Source organism: Amphiura filiformis, chromosome 6 (assembly GCF_039555335.1).
Source record: "Amphiura filiformis chromosome 6, Afil_fr2py, whole genome shotgun sequence".
NCBI classification, from domain to species: Eukaryota; Metazoa; Echinodermata; class Ophiuroidea; order Amphilepidida; family Amphiuridae; genus Amphiura; species Amphiura filiformis.
The window spans coordinates 77636630-77654228 of NC_092633.1; the positions used below are offsets into that span (position 1 = coordinate 77636630).

General features: G+C 36.1%; 1 protein-coding gene across 1 annotated transcript; it reads right to left on the minus strand.

Annotated features, from left to right (window-relative positions):
- Nucleotides 1-293: 293 nt before the first annotated feature.
- LOC140154782 (2-acylglycerol O-acyltransferase 2-like) lies at nt 294-14801 on the minus strand. The gene is made up of 6 exons (XM_072177349.1): nt 14494-14801; nt 8753-9045; nt 7402-7611; nt 6077-6251; nt 1560-1759; nt 294-448 (listed from the first exon to the last, which is right to left on the minus strand). The coding sequence occupies exons 1-6, from the start codon at nt 14799-14801 to the stop codon at nt 294-296; spliced, it is 1341 nt and encodes a 446-aa protein (XP_072033450.1).
- Nucleotides 14802-17599: the final 2798 nt, after the last annotated feature.

A 17599-nucleotide genomic window follows, 5' to 3' on the forward strand; every position in this document is an offset into this window, starting at 1 on the left:
ACTTTGAGGCAGGTGCTTTTTAATCAGTCTCTCCCAAAGTCAGGATGCAGTATCCACTAGTAAACGGCAAGAGTAGATATTGTATTTATTATATTTGGGAGGCAGATACTTTCAATCTCTCTGATCCAAAAAATAACAAGTGTTAGTAACAAAGTAGATACTGGTTGTTTTAACTTGGTTAAACAGCCGGATACATTTCACAATAGCTAATTTAAAACCATCCTTCATTGACATATATTCAGATTTAGCATTCTCACCCCAAGCAATAACGAACTTTTAATTGTGGTACATGGCTAAATAATTTCCAACTGGACGTTTTCATTGATGCCAAATTTTGTTTTGTTTTCATCGAACAACTCTTGCAAACGTTGGATATACTTTTGGTGAATTTCGTCGATTTCCTCTCTGCTAGGATTCTCTATTTTCCTCACTGGAATCGGTTTTCCCACTGAAATGACAATCGCATTATAGAGGCAATGAGTAACATGAATTATTGCACACTTTGTAGATAATATAGTAAATCGGAGAAACGTCGTATCCAAGGACTGTATGTAGACTATTAACGCATGAACGTACATGAACGTACCCGTCATGGCCATCATATTGTGTCTTGAACAAGACACTTTATCTTGTTTGTCCCATTCCTCCCAAGTGTAAAATGAGGCATTGTTATGGGATCGCCATTACCGGAGCTGTTATTGTTAGCAGACAAATTATACAATTTTGAAAAATACACTAGGTAAACATGTTTATTGATTATATCTTAACCTACTATAAAAGCTTTGATTCAATAAATGCGGTGGTCTACAAGCGAAGATATGACCACTTGTGTAAAGTAGTCCTAAAACAGCTTGAGCCACTTTCGCGTCTTTGTGACTGAATTGAATTGAATCATGAACCACAGTGGCGAAGCGTCATAGGAGCACGTGTCCCTCCCCCTCCCCCGTCAAATTGCAAAATTTAGAAAATTTAGAAAAATAGGAAAATAGCCGAAAAACGGCTTGTGTCCCCTACTAATCAGACCCGGTGCCCCACCCCAATATGATGACCCACGCTACGCCACTGATGAACCATCTGGTCGGCGTTCTTAAGATAAGTGATTTTAAACAATGGGGCATTTGAAATGGTATTTTAATTTATATATGATTTTAAAACAAATATCATAATATTTATTTACTAATGTCAATTAAAGCAATAATGTATGATTCGCATAAAAAATAGATTCCTATTTAAATGTTAGTTTTCACTGATAGCTACTGATCGCATTGCCCCTTTTCGAGCAATGACACGATTGCCAAACAATTATACAAGGCGTACTGCCAACACTGTAAGAAAAAAGTTGTAAAACTATGGTTTTCGCGCAACTGCATTTTTATACGGCTCACAAAAATAGCCACTGAGTCCTTATTAATGGTCATATGCCAGTGATTTTACAGTTGTGGGAGGACAATATGTTGATTCAGCTACCAACTAAAACATTTTGAACAAGTACTTCATACTTTTTATTCTTGTGGCATTTTACCAACTGTATACTTTTAATGATACACCCTCATACATACCCACTGTATCAATTGGTCTTCTGTATGGCAATAATCCCAAGCTGTAGTTAAAGAATCCACGTCCTTTGAATACTGGAGGTGCAAATCCCATTACTTTGGTAAATATGGTTTGAAATTTGCGGAGTTTTGAACCCTCAAGACTTGGAACTTGATCGTAAACGTCACTCTCGCCAAATGAGTAGATTGGGCACGGAAATGCTCTGGAAAAGTAATCACAGATCTAATATTTAGATGAATAGCTGACAACTTCACACCAGAAAGTTACAACAAAATGCATACACTTTAATTATTGACACTTATTATATTTTTAATTGAAAGACGAGGGTATAGAGTTATCAAAACATTTGCTTCTTGCATAATTAGCATATTAGAAAGAATGGGCATCCTTAATCACTTAAGTACCAAAAACGTAATAGTTGACATGGGAAGAATTGTGAGGTAAAGAAGGGTGTGAAGTTACAGCGAAAGGTACCTTAAGTCGGGTGCTACATGTATCTCATTGCCAGTCAAGCACACCAGTCAATAATCACTAATCATATTGTTAAAGAGTAGAATAAAACTTGAACTATGTCTGAAGAATTTTTATAGACATGTCGATTGATTTCATTTGACTGAGTAGGGTTAAAAGCTTTGTATTGTCTAAAGTGTATTAGCAAATCGTTAACAATGAGAGAACTTCCTGAGCCTTGTTGACTTGGGTGGTTTTGAAGTGCGGCTACTTATGACTATTTGATATAAACTAAAAAAAAAAGTTTCTTTATGGTTAGGAAATTTACCCACTATTAAAATCTAGCGACCAATTTTGTACGTTTGCTAAATAATCGAATGCGGGAGATTGTCATGCGCATTTTGACACCTCAATCGCTACCCTACGACACTCCTGAGAAAAGATATGAATGTTTAAGTAACACGAGGTCGAAAAATGAAAATTGCAAAGAAGCCTATTCAATGGTTTTAGAGCTGATTCACTGATCCAAGAGGGTTTCATTATTCCCGCCTTTTCAATTTTAATTGAAAGCATTTTAATTGATGCATGTTGGATAATCCTTTGCTTATTGTGCAGATGAATGATCAAAGACAAAGGTGAGTGGGTATACTAAGACATTTACGTTTTGAGAGATGGATTTGGAAAAGGGATTCAAAACAGGTCATGATTACAGCTGCATTCCTGGGAGCAGAAGGAATTGAGACACTTGAGTGGCCCTCCAGAAGCCCTGATCTTAACCCCTAGGAGAACTTTTGGGATCAGCACAAGAGACGAGTCAACAAGAAGATAAAGGCAGATACAACTCTGGTGGGATTGCGTCGCATCGTTATCAACGAGTGGAACGGGGTGGAGCAAGGTAACATTCGATGCCTCATTAGGAGCATGAGACGCCGCGTGGTGCTGTAAGGGAAGCCAACGGTGGACACACAAAGTATTGAAAGACTGGTAAAGGAAGAGATTAATCTCAAGTGAAGTTGGAAGCGGCATTATGATTTCAGCAATTACACTAAAAATGTTATCTGCATGTTTGTTGTTTTTTGTGTTCTTTTAGGCTGAAAACTTGAATAGGCCTTTTTGCAATTTTAATTTTTCGACCTCGTGTTACTTAAACATTCATATCTTTTCTCAGGAGTGTCGTAGAGTAGTGATTGAGGTGTCAAAATGCGCAGGACAATCACCCGCATGCGATTATTTAGCAAACGTACAAAATTAGTCGCTAGATCTTAATAGTGGGTAAATTTCCTAACCATAAAGAAACTTTTTTTGCGTAGTGTATATATATGGATATATAGTAAGTCGTAAGTTCTGCGTAGTACTGTATTGAAATTGTAGAGTCGTAGATAATAAGTAAAAACAGTACCAGTTTGTTGTATAAAACACACAATGGTTTAATATAAACACGACGTTTCGGACCAATGGTCCTTTATCAAGTGATGCCAAATATTTGAAACGAAACAAAACAAAACAATATATCGCGTACGTTGTTAAGCAGACCAAATAAACGCGGATGCGTATACGCGCGCGGACACAAAAACTGACTCGCGTGAGCGAAAGACGCAAAAGTTAAATCAACACGCGGGAGATAAGTTTGCTGTGATAGATGCTGAGTTAAATAAAAAAAATATATGCTGAAAAAATATAAATTAAACTTTTTAAATTTGGTTATTAAGTCCTTGGGCTGTAGTATTCCCAGCTTAAAAGATGAGACGGTGATCAGCAACAAGACGATCTGGGTTGGAGCCTCTGGATGCAATGATGCTGCCAACTAGGATGTCAAAAATGGTGCACAAGAAAGTGCACAAGATGTGCACATGGATCAAATGTTTCTGCGGCAGATGCTGAGTTAAAAATATATATATATATATGCTGAAAAAATAAATTATAAATTAAACATTTCAAATTTGGTATTAAGTCCTTGTGGCTGTAGCGTTCCCAGCTTAAAGATGAGACGGTTCTCAGCAGCAAGACGATCTTGGTTGGAGCCTCTAGATGCAATGACGCCGCCAACTTTGATATCAGCAATGGTGCACATAGATGGATGGTTGAAATGCCGTGCTACTGGGAAGCCGTCAAGATTGATTCTGATTGATCTTAGATGTTCCGTAAATCTGTCAGCAAGACGACGGCATGTTTCACCGATATAAAGTTTCTTGCATCTCGTAAACTACGTTGGTGGTGACACATGTGAAATGGCTTGTGATGTCAAACGTGCCATGGGGTCCCTCGATGTGTGTGAGATCTAACGATACATAGGGGCATGTGTTACATCGTTTCCGTTTACAACTGAATGTACCAGGTTCATCGGAAACTGGAGGCAGCGGATGTGAAGCACGCACTAGATGATCTGATATATTACGATCTTTCTTGAAGGCTGTAACAGGAGGCTCATCAAATATATCACGCGTGTCCTCACTTTCTTGCAGGATCTTGAATTGTCGTCTTATGATATTACGAATGGGAATGGTGTGAGGATGGTATGTAAGAACCAAGGGTACACGGTTGGAACTGGATTTGCTTGATTCTGTCAGGGCAGATTCCCTATAAACTTCTTGGACACGGTTCATGGCAGATTGAGTGACGTGTGATGGATATCACTTGATAAAGGACCATTGGTCCGAAACGTCGTGTGTTTATATTAAACCATTGTGTGTTTTATACAACAAACTGGTACTGTTTTTACTTATTATCTACGACTATGGATATATACAGGGTTCAAAAGAAATAACTCCCCCTAAAATTACAAATTATTTCTTTGCATAACTTGACGTACATTTTGTTGATTTGAAAAATTCAAAAAGCTATGAATAGAGGAATCGTTTTGCAACCCTCCCAAAGTTGTTTCATTTGCAAAAACAATATTTTTGGTCAAAAATAATCACATTTTCCAAAAATGATGCATTCAGAAAAAGTTGCACTTTACCACATTATGTGCAAAACGTTCTCGATATTAATGTTAAGGTTGATTTAATTCTCAGTTTTTTCCTTCACCTTTATGTCTCTGATCCTTCAGGCACCCATGCAACCATCATTCTGTGCAAAACAAAGATTTGTTGAACTTAATTTTGACGTAAAATGAGATTTTCTTCGAAATTTTTAATCAGCAGTGGTTTCAAAATGATAAAATCACTAGGAATGAGAAATGAGCTCTCCACGCATACATTTGACCAAAAGGGTGAACATGTACCTGTATTGAGTCGGTTGCAGCAGATGCATTTTGATTTAAAATGGTGGATTTCTTGGATAAAGGTTTAACACTCATGATGTGGCCACAAGCGATTGGCTGCATGCAGTTAAATGGCTGGATGCTGACTTCCAACCTCCAATATCTGTTGGCCATTTCTTCTTTGTCATGTACGCGTTATTCAAGAGAGCCGTTGTTATAGACCTTTGCAACTGTTTCAGTCTATTTGCAAGTAAATTTTTCATCTCTTCTAGCCAACGAAAGAAATAAGCATCATCTACAAACGTTATTTCTACTCCTATAGTGATTTTACCATTTTTGAAACACCGACTGAAAACTCCATTTATGTCAAAATTAATGTCAATAAATCATTGTTTTATGCTGAAAGATGATTGCACGGGTGACTGAGTAATCGGATACATAAAATTTAAGAAAATAAACTAACAATTAAATCAATCAAAACATTGATCATATTGATATCGAGAACGTTTTTGTACATTACATGTATAGGATGTTGAAAAGTGCAACTTTTTCTGAAAGCATCATTTTTGGAGAATGTGATGAATTTTGACCAACAAAAATGATTTTTTAAAAAGAAGAAAATTGAGAGGGTAGCAAAATGATTCTTCTATTCACAGGTTTATAAAGTTATTAAATTGACCAAATGTATGTCAAGTTATGCAAAGAAATGTTTTGTAATTTTAGGGGGAGTTATTTCTTTTGAACCCTTTATATATATATATATATATTCCCAGCATGCAGTAAAATGAGACACACAAAGTACCCTAGGTACCTTTTGCTGTAACAGGTACGATATAAATGATGATGAAAGATATCAAAACTTCTTACCCAGTTTTAATAGCCTCGCGAATGAATCCCTTTCTTTTGCTTATATAAAGACGATGAATATGTGGATTTGCTTCTAGTGATTCTTTAGCGCCTCCTACCACCACTACAGCCATATTACCTGGCCCTGATTTGCCCAGGATGAAGTCTAAACTTCCCCTGCTTACATCGCATAATCCTGGATGAAAAAGAACAATCTTTTTTAAACACTATTTTCAATCTCGTTCCTTATCTTCTTACGTCTTATATTTCACAAGGATTGGCCGAGGGGAAATACAAATACATATTTGGGAAAAGTAAATACCAAACGTATTATGACTGTATTCCTTCCCTATAACAACATACAAAACCAATCAAAAGTACACATCAAGCATGTCAAGTGCAATATATCCATACTGAGAAAAAATATGTATTTCTCATTGAGAATTGTGAATTTGAATTTTAAACTTCTCTCTTCACCTTCTTTAACTGTGAAATTTTGACGAAAATCAGTGTCTTATTCTGTTATGATATGGTTGATGATGATATATTCAAATCATTTCTTTATATAATATGCAATCTAACAATGGCTATATATATAATGCAAATAGCGCTTTCACCCCCTGACGCCAGTCATACGGATGATGAGGCACCAATCAAGTTAGCCTTTCAATCTTTAGCATGTGCCTAGACTTTGGAACACTTTAAATGGAAAACAACCGATTGTTTTCCTTGGACTTGCAGTAAGAATAAGAAATACGAACTCATATCCAATGGTGACATCCCTATCTTTCCTCGTGACTACGAATTATTAAAAGGTACGTGGAGGAGACTTGTGATTTACAAAACTTCAAAAGATAGCTTTTACTGGCTTGATTTCTGCACAAAATCAAAGCATAAGTGCATATTTTATGTTGTATGTAATCTTATTATTACAATTTGAGAACTGCAAATACTTCAATTGATTTGCATGGAGAGAAATTGGTATGGATGTTGAGAGGAGGTAGTGGTAATGTCTTGTAAAATTATTGTATTGTTTTTGGTGTAATATGCATAAATGTTTAACCGTGGTTTATTTATTGTAGGTTTGTATGTCAAATTTGGTAAAAAATAATTGTACGAGTTTTTTTTTTCATGTTTAATGTCGGATGCTGAAACGTTCAAGATGGTATCGAGACTTTTGGGACACCCCGTATACGTGACTTGGCGGATGGATTTCTTATTTCCAATGCTGTCGAATTTCCCTAGACTTATAAAACAGAAATATTATGAACCATCCCAAAATTGATAATATAATTTAACGGATTTGAATAGTATAACAGAAATGGAAAGTAGTGAGATAGTCTTACCCATTACCAAGAGGTATTCCCTGGCGTAAGGCCAAAGGAACACCCCTTTCAGCATGCACAAGTAGGAGGTGATGCCAGGAAATATCTGACTGAAGCTCGTTCCCTCCGTGCTAAAATTGACAAAGGCACCCATAGCCATTATGCCGTGTGGATGAAATCCCATAAGGTAATTCTGAGATGGATCCAAATCCACTGTTTTATGTAAGCGTGCTAAGATAGAGAAATGGTAAGAAACGAAGAAGCATAACCAATTGTTCAATAAGTTTGTTGCGTCTTGAGCTCAGCTAAACTGTTTCATTTTCATCAGTTGCCACTGTTTCACATACATTTCAAACTTATTCATTGCATTTCTACACAATACTGAATTATATGATAAAAAATGGTTTTCGCTTTTAGATAAGGCCCCAAAGTTTTTTGGTATTAATAAATAAAGTGGTTGTATTTTGTAGCAATGTGTCACTTACATAAGAATGAATGTTTGAAATACTTGTGAATATGACCAGGAAAAGCTCATCATTAGATTTCAACCCATCTCCATAGAGGCCCTGCATGAAATTGTCGATTGGCTCCATACAAAGGATTTGAGCCGGTGTCCTTCACCGTAGTTATGGCGGAGTTCAGTCCATTCAATCAAATGCTGTCATCAACCTATTTGATCGTAGTGCAGGGTTATGTGTGTGAGACGAATTGTCACGGTAGATTGCAATCATTGCTTTTGTTGAATGCATTTGAGTAGTCCGCCATATTTATGGGATGATACGTCACATGCAAGGCCTCTATTGCATCTATAAGGCAGGGTTGGGCGTAAGACCATCCCTTTTAAATATAGTAGCTCACGCTGTGGTAGTATCGACCTTGGGCGGAAAGGCTGCATAGTGGGCAACATTGTGCTGAGTCTAGCTGAGTGTGAATGGCCATTTCACTCAACGGACTGCAGTGTCTTCATATATTATATTGGGAAACGTTGCCAATCAATATCCATGAGAGTGTACATTTAAACGGCCAGTTTTTCAAATTGGGTGAATTGGGTTTGGCATGTGTGAAATATATGTGACTGGGCGTTTCAATTACGTAACGCATAAAGGCTTAAAGGCTTAAGCATCATTGAATGGTTGCTTAGTGCTGTTATGTGTTTAGTTCGGTTCTATAATAATTATTATTACATCTATTAGTTCCTTTGTCTGAACTTAATCTTTCTAACGCCTTAAGTTAGGTCTTCGTTATGACATTCTGCATCATCTTTAGCTTTCCCATTCATTGATTATTTATATTGTATTTACGGGTACAAGTCTCAAAGGTGTTAGTCATTCGTCCACTTTCCCCTATTATTGTAATAATTATTAATTTTTACCGGGAAAGAAGTTAGCCATGTGCTTCCACATTTGCCATCTTCTGCACCAATTTACGCGTCTTCCACCTTGAGAAGAAATATCTCGATCATAGATAAGCCAAGCATAGGATAGAAGGGTGACCCAGTAAAATCTTGTGAAGAGTAGAATCACCGTGAGTAGTATACACAATGGTCCAAGTAGCAAAAAGCAGAATGTAAAGTGAGACACCGCGAACGTCTCTAGACGCCGATGTAAGGGAATGCTTAATGGCGCTAATTCGACTCCGAGAACTTTCCGTAACTTTCGCTGAGAACTAAATGAATACAAAATAGAAACAAAACACATATAACTTGAACTTTAACAATGACAAATAGAGCTCGTTTCAAACAAAGGATTAAAAGCACACAGACTAATATTATTTACATAAATGCACACTTATTTCAACTGTTTAGCCAAAGACATACAGATACACGAATATAAGACATTTACAGGTTAATGCCTGCGTCCGGTATTGTGATAAATCGAAACATTTTGCCTTGAAATCGAGTAATATACTGAGGAGCGTAGCCTCGATATGCCTAGATCGAAGCAATTAGATTTTTTACACTACCCAAAAAACAACATTCATACTCGCCACTTTTCACCTTTTTAATTACATCTAGCTGCGTTACATTTTCTTCCTTTCAATTTGGAAACAAAATACAATTTTAACTTTATCTCTCATTTTCTCTGTAAAAATTCGAGCAACCCACAGAGCGATCAACCACACTAGGGCGCAATAGCTCGCAATCATGCAATGTCCAAAATACTTCGGCCATATGTGACCCGGCAGCACAAATGAGCCGTAAATTCCCTAAATTGTATTCTGAGTTACGGTGTAAAATGTGTACGAAGGTCATATTCATCGGTAACTTAAGCTGCCCCGACATCCGTCTCATTTTGATAGTCAAAAACTAACCAATAATCCTATTGTTGAAGTGGATAATAAGCTTCTACCATAGATGGCTATAGAACTTTTAATAGCTCTGGTCTTTGTTTGCTTTTGCTAAATCCTGTTCAAGTGGTGGGTAACCAGGCATTGTATTTTGTACAGGTATACATAACCAACAATTAACAATGAGAGAACTTTCTTAAACCTCGTTGACTTGGGGATGATTTGAAATGACCGCCAATTATGACTGTTTGATATTTATTGCCAGCAATGTGGAAAAAGAGACACATGTAAAAACGTAAAAAGCTATAATTTTGTTGAAGGAGCAAAGTTTAACAAACCATAACCCCGCTTCTGGATATCGTTTGAAGTCAAATGATATACCATTTTTAAGTTTATGATGTTTATTTTTTAAATACGAAATAAAACAAAATTTACCGGGGGAGGAATTTACGGCTCATTCGCCGTGGACGGTCACATATTACCTATAACTTCGGCCGTAAGGTTAGGGAGTGTTCATAAATACTTTGGTGGGGGTGGTTGGAAAAGTTTGAACCTCGGACGTCAAAATTTTGTTGATCCCCCCTAAAAAAGGGTGGATTTTATTTTTATCCCCCCTTTTTATGGTCTAAAATTTTTTTTATCCCCCCTTCATGTCCTAAAAAAGAAACCAAAAATATACATCATTATTAACAGTGGCATAGATTTATTTTTTACATTGGGGTTGGAGAAAATTTCTTGAAGTCCAGTGAATCCAGCCCCTTTTGGCCGACAAAATAAGTTCAAGGTACAAATGCGCGCAAAATTTTTTGCCATATTGAAGCTAAACTGGTGAAATACTATAGTACAAAACTGGAATTAATTTGCGCGAAGCACCGAAAAATTGGCAATTTTTATTTTAAAATGACCAAATATGGGGTTAATTTTGGTTAGAAACCGATACAGGCGTCAACATTGGGGGGATGATTGTATGGACCATCCCCCATCAAAATATTGGGGGATTTATCCCCCATCCCCCAGGATCTACCCCTATGGTCATTAACTCATTAGCTAAAAATTACCGTTTGGAGTTATTACTCATTGACATTGGAGTCATAGTGGTATACCCAAATTTTAAAGTGCACACATTTTGTTGATTTGTAGCTTGAGAGTACAAAATTGAATACTTAACATTAATGCGCGCGGAGCGCGCAAACATTTTGGATTGTACATGCATTCTCGTACATTTTACCCCGGAATTTTACCCTCAAATTTTTTTGATTCCCCCTATTAAGGACTGAATTTTTTTTTGATCCCCCCTTTTTAGGACCCAAAATATGTTTGATCCCCCCCTAATATTTTCCAACCCCCCCCCCCACCAAAGTATTTATGAACACTCCCTTAGCAACTATTTTTAACTGTTGCGATTTGGTAGCTCACAGCATCTCGCGAATGATAGTCAGCTTTAGCAAAAAATGCATTGATCATTTCATAGCGAGTGTGTAGCCCATGTGTGAAAAATTCAAATATCACAGATATACTTTTGTAGTTCCTGTGATTCTTGAGTTATGTTGTAAAGTGGGCTGAAACAACAACACTTTTGTAAAACGTACATAACTCATTAACAACAATAAATCAAACAAGTTTTCAGAATATATGATTTGTTGAATAAAATTTTGCAAAACATCACACTGTTATTTTTGCAATAAAACATCTGTAATATATTGATTTAAGGTTATTAATTATTTTAAACTGTTTTGATTTGGTAGTTCACAGCATCTTACGAATGAAAAACTGCATTGCTCAATTCATAGCGAGCGTGTAGAAGAATTAAAATATCACAGATATACTTTTATAAGTGCTGCGGTTCTTGAGTTACGTTGTAAAGAGGGCTGAAACAACAACACTTTTGTAAAACGTACATAACTCATTAACAACAATAAATTAAGCAAGTTTGCAAAGTATACGATTTGTAGAATGAACTTTTGCAAAACATCAAGATGTTAATTTTCATTAAAGGAAGTGTCCGGCAATCACAACATTATGTCTTATATGTTAGAAAAATAATTATCAAGCACGAATCACATGGTTTTATTTAAAACAAGGTTATATTAACCATACAAACGAATAAAAACAGCCATCTCTCAACACGCGATATTCAAAATTCCCGCGCCGAAATTGTCTAGAGCAATGACGTCCTAATAATTCAATGAAGCCTGACGACATTTGAGCACATATAACCGTGACGTCACTGCTCTAGAAAATTTCGGCGCGGGAATTTTGAATATTGCGTGTTGAGAGATGACTGTTTTTATTCGTTTTTTATGGTTAATATGAGTTTGTTTTAAATAAAACCACGTGATTCGTGCTTGATAATTATTTTTCTAACATATAAGACACAATGTTGTGATTGCCGGACACTTCCTTTAATACACACCTATGACGTCGCGCTATTGTTTTACCGCTCCATTATTTTCCACGAATGGAGCGATGATCACAATAACACGCCATTCGTAAATGCCTTTCTCTTTTCTCTAAAAAGCAAATACTTTTCAGGGGAAAAATACTGGCATTTACGAATGTAGTGTTAATAACAATTGCACTTTCGAAAAGCAAGTATTTGCGAAAAGTGCAGTATTGTTAACATCACTTCATTCATGCAAAACAATGATACGAAAAACAACAAGACAATGATTTTCATTAATACAATCAATTAAGGAAGCGGATAGCAATATTTGCATAGTATTGTTATGGGACCTGAAAGCACATCAGACATATCGAATTGCATGCTGTATATAAGGAATGTCCTTCTGATATCAAATAATTTTGATTTTGTGAAATTCGCGATACTGGTAATACACATTTTATAGCAAATTATTAGTCCTCGAAGTAAACTTTATAAATCTAATGACATGTAAATCAACTGTATGTATGTAGCTGGGATGAAAAGCCGACCATCAATTGAAAATTTTGAACTTTCATATTGAACATAAACATTTTTCCAAAAAGACCTACATTTTGTTTAGTGTTTTGAGCTATTATCTTCAATAATGAAGGTCTAAATTTTCATATGATGGACATATGCTGTTCACCCAAACTTCATACTCTTTAAGTGCATATCGTTAGATTTATACAATTACTTTGAGGACTTCTAAATTTCAAAACTCTAAAACTTTTAATAATTTGTCATAAAATGTGTATTATATCGCGAATTAAAAAAAAATCAAAATTAAGGACATTCCTCATATTCAAATTGCAATTCGATGTGTCTGATGTGCTCTCTGGTCCCACAAAAAATACGTGAAAACGTCGCTATCCGAGCCCTTAAACATAAATTTACAATGCAATCTGTGAAAAGCAAGGCAAGATCATAACGGACAGGTTAAATCGTTGGCTAAGTTGTACTTATTATGCAAGATATGTTTTTACCCTCACTTTGGAAAATACTTATTTTAGGCTTCATTTATTAGACCCGTATACTTTTAATTATTTGGACCTTTCTTTCCACGCCCAATTTAAGTAAAGAGGGAAGTTAAACATGTTACTGCTTTTATAACATTTTTTCTTCTTTATATTTATATTCTATAGAAATTTTACATAAAGCTAAGTCAATGTATTTTTCAATCGCACCTGCACAATCATTGTTATTATTACGGTATCAATCAGCAATTGATCAATTTGTAAATGAGCAACCTATTTCAATAACACTCCATTCGTGAAAAATAATGGAGCGATAAAACAATAGCGCGACGTCATAGATGTGTATTAAGTCAGTTAATGGCCGCGGATTAGAACGTGAGTGAATAAGAATGGCCTTGGCGCTTCGCGCCGCGGCCATTCTTATTCACTCACGTTCTAATCCGCGGCCATTATCCTATACTTATTATTAATAATATATGATCTAGATAATAAAATCGATTTTTAGGTTGCTTTGACCAACAATACCTCGCCTACCCTTAAATAATGAAAATCGATTTTTTTTTTTTTTTTTTTTTTTTTTTGCTGCCTCGACCAACAATTCGCTACTTGCACGGTTCCGCCATTATGCACTATGTGCGGGGAGAGCCTCGAACTGGCAGCATACATGAATGGGAATTGAACTAGTCATAACGTTCTGTGTAAGGTTACATAATTCTTCCTTTCATGTATGCTGCCAGTTCGAGGCTCTCCCGCACATAGTGCATAATGGCGGAACCGTGCAAGTAGCGAATACCTAGTGTAAGACCAGACGTTTACTTGTGTTTCTTTAGGTTCAGGAAATTGGGCTGTTCCATTTAAAATCCACATTACCCCTGTGAAAGATTTTGGAAATATCTTCCACAGAAGGAGTATGAATTTCAATTGGAATGAGCACATTAAACAGCTCCATTGGAATTTCATACACCCTCTAAGAAAGGTTCAACCCGAATCTTCCACAGAGGGTGAGTTTCAAATGGAGCTGCCTAATGTACTCATTCCATTTGAAATTCCTACTCCCCCTATGGAAGATATTTCCAATCTCTTCCACAGGGGTAGTGTGGATTTTAAATGGAATAGCCCATTATGATCGATCACCAACTCACTGCAATTAATTCGTTAATTTCTGAAGTGAATCAAAAGTCATTGTTAACTCACCTTTGGGCTTTGGTGAGCCAATCAATCACACTTTGCTCTATCAATTCAACTTAAAACACTCAATTCACAAAATTGAAAATATGGCAGCGACTCTTCATATTTTTCATGACGAACTGATATGTAATTGCGGTGTGTGAAATGCTGATTTACCAGGTTATGTGAGGTTAGCAGTTAAAAATGGTTATTACATAGTTATGATTTGTTTCTTATTATTTTTAAAGAAAGTTTCCTACCTACCTGGGTTTCTCATTGTGAGATGTGTCAGTCGCCATGTTTCCGGGTTTCTCATTGTGCGACATGTCGGTCGCCATGTTTCCAGGTTCTTCAATGTGAGACATGTCGGTCTCCATGTTTCCGGGTTTCTCATTGTGCGACATGTCGGTCTCCATGTTTCCAGGTTCTTCATTGTCAGACATGTCGGTCGCCATGTTTCCGGGTTTCTCATTGTGAGACATGTCGGTCGCCATGTTTCCAGGTTCTTCAATGTGAGACATGTCGGTCGCCATGTTTCCAGGTTCCTCATTGTGTGATATGTCGGTCGCCATGTTGCTTCATTTATAATTAGTCCCGGTAATTAGTCCATAAATTACGTTTTTCGTGGCTGTACTTTGATTCATATACGAGTCAAGGACTTCGTTTAATAGGTCAAATCAGTTTCAATGATTACTTCCCGTCGAAAATTATAGCAAGATGATTTCCCGCTGTATTCTTCAAAAATGATAGCAAGATAGTTTAAGTTTAACCTAATGAAATGAATTTTACAAACATATATACATAATACTTCCAGACAAGTCTCTCATTATCATGCAATTAGATTTTAGGGAAACAATCATCTTACAAAATTAAGTGATTTTTATAAAATAATAATTATCTTTTGACTAACTTGAAAGTAAACAAACAAATACTAAGCTCAGACCTTATATCAATACGTGACGACCTTTGCACAACTGTAGATTCGTCGATAATGTTGAGTTTACCTAGTCACCCGCTTTTGCTGTCATTTCAAGGCGAGCGCTAGATACCAATTCTTTCAAATATAAACTTGAATATACGTGTATTATTCGTTGGCGAAGTGATGTAATAATCGGGTTAACTACCATAGCAATTACAAGCAGGTTGCACTCATCACATGTGCATGTCTGTAATCATAGATTGAATACAATACCGTTCTTTTCAAAGACATAATCTTACAGGTGCAAGTGAGCAGCATGATATGGTTCAATGCAGTGGTATCGCATGAACGTACTACTGTCTGTCCAATTAACTTAAACACGCGTTTTTGTTTTGTTTTTTCAAAAAGTTTTCACTTTGGCAAAAAGTCATGAAAGACAAGTTGCTTAACACTATCAGACCTAACAGAAATTTTTCCTTATCTACTTTTATTCACTTTTGACCGATTTACAGCAAGATATCTGGGTCCAGGCGAATATTCCTGAGGACTTGAAACTTTTGATGGGAATCATGGTAGGTATTATGATACCTACCATGGTTGAATACAAGAAGACATTAAAAGATGTTCATCATTCCGTGCACTCACTAAATTTAGAACTCTTAGAAATTTGGCAACTCCGTATCAATTAAGCAACCTATGATTGTAGCAAAATATATTTTTTCCCGGTACATACTATTTATTGCACGTGTAATACTTTTTGACGTCACGAAAAGTATTGTACATACAATATTGTACGTACAATACGGAGTCTGAAGCGCGCTTTAAGGGGTGTTTGAACATTGTAATCATGCATATTGATTAGTGATACCACCTTTTTTCTTTGTTCCTTATCATCGATGCAATATAATAATAGATGCTTTTACTAATTCACAATAATTCAAAAGATGTCACAGTTGGTGCATTATAACAAATGATAGGTCAAGGTACTATGTGTCTGGAGTGTATTGTGGATTATACTCCAAGCCAATAACCTCAAAAAATTCATAGGGTATATAATTTGTATTTATTATAGAATTGGGCCAAGCCACGTACAAGCATACATAGAAGAAGATTCAAATACCGCGCCGAATTGTTGTAATTGGCTGAGGGACAGCTGGGATCACTGAGTTAATACACTAAGAATAATAGGCCAATCATAAAAACTGTCTGCATTTTATGAACTGAATTATATTGAACAAATGTTTTTGGTGAGTAGTATAATTAATTTACTATATTCATCCATTCACTATCCAAAATAACCATACCTACAAATCTGTATAATGAGACCTTCTGGCATGGGTTATGATTCAAAATATATTCTTTCCAAATCAACTTACCGGCGTGAATTGAACTTCTTTAAAGGAGGATTTCGTGATCCTAGCATCCTCTTTTTATGACATTTTTCAGTAGATATCCACGAAAAAAGCTTATTCCCAAAATTCAGTTGATTCCGATTTTGCGTTTAAGAGTTATGCATGATTTAGTGTATTACACTGCTCCATAGGCCACTGTTGTAATTTCGTTCTGGTATACCAGAACGAAATTCAAATTTGGCGATATTTTTGCTAAACGAATTAATCTGCAAGAAATTGTTGGTACATAAACATTATGTAGCCAGAGGTATCCAGTGGTATAAAAATCTAAACTTTTTTTTAGAAAAGTAGGGGGGTGAGGCTTTGGATCACGAAATGCCCTTTTAAGGTGGTACTACACCCCTTGAAGAATTTGTGATTATTTTTGCATTTTTCTCAAAAAATTATAAGACACTGGTAACAAAAGTTATGTATATTATAGGGGCAAAGAATCCAGTTACTACACTGCAATTTCAGTGACGTGACTCAAGACAAGCGGTACGTTATTTATGATAAGAAAAGAGATACCGTTAGAATGTACCTCATTACATAACACATCCAAAGTCTCCGAAAATCCAAGTAGCGGAACAGTGCCCAACTTGCATGAATCCAACCCCGTTTGATAAAAAACAACGATTAACTGATTATGTTGAACAAAACAACATAATAATTATTACAGTAGTCAGCCAAAACAGACACTTCGTCTTTTAAAATGTTTGAATCATTAGACGTCTAATGAAGCGAATGTGCACGAACAAAAAAATTCATATTATGAAGAACTTATTTCCAAACCGTGTTAAGTCCACAAGCACATGTTTCTGATTTACCTGTGCGATATAGAATATATCACAAACACCTAAACAACGTCAAACCCACTGGCAACCAGACCACTTGTTTAAATGTATTGACCATGTAGAGAATTTCTTGCCACTACGGATTTAAAACACATCATTACATCCAGCAATTTGGACAATACAGGCCTCTATATACCAGTCCTCACGTGTGTTTACAAAATGGTGGAAACAGACTATATAAAGACAACACACAATGTAACACGAAC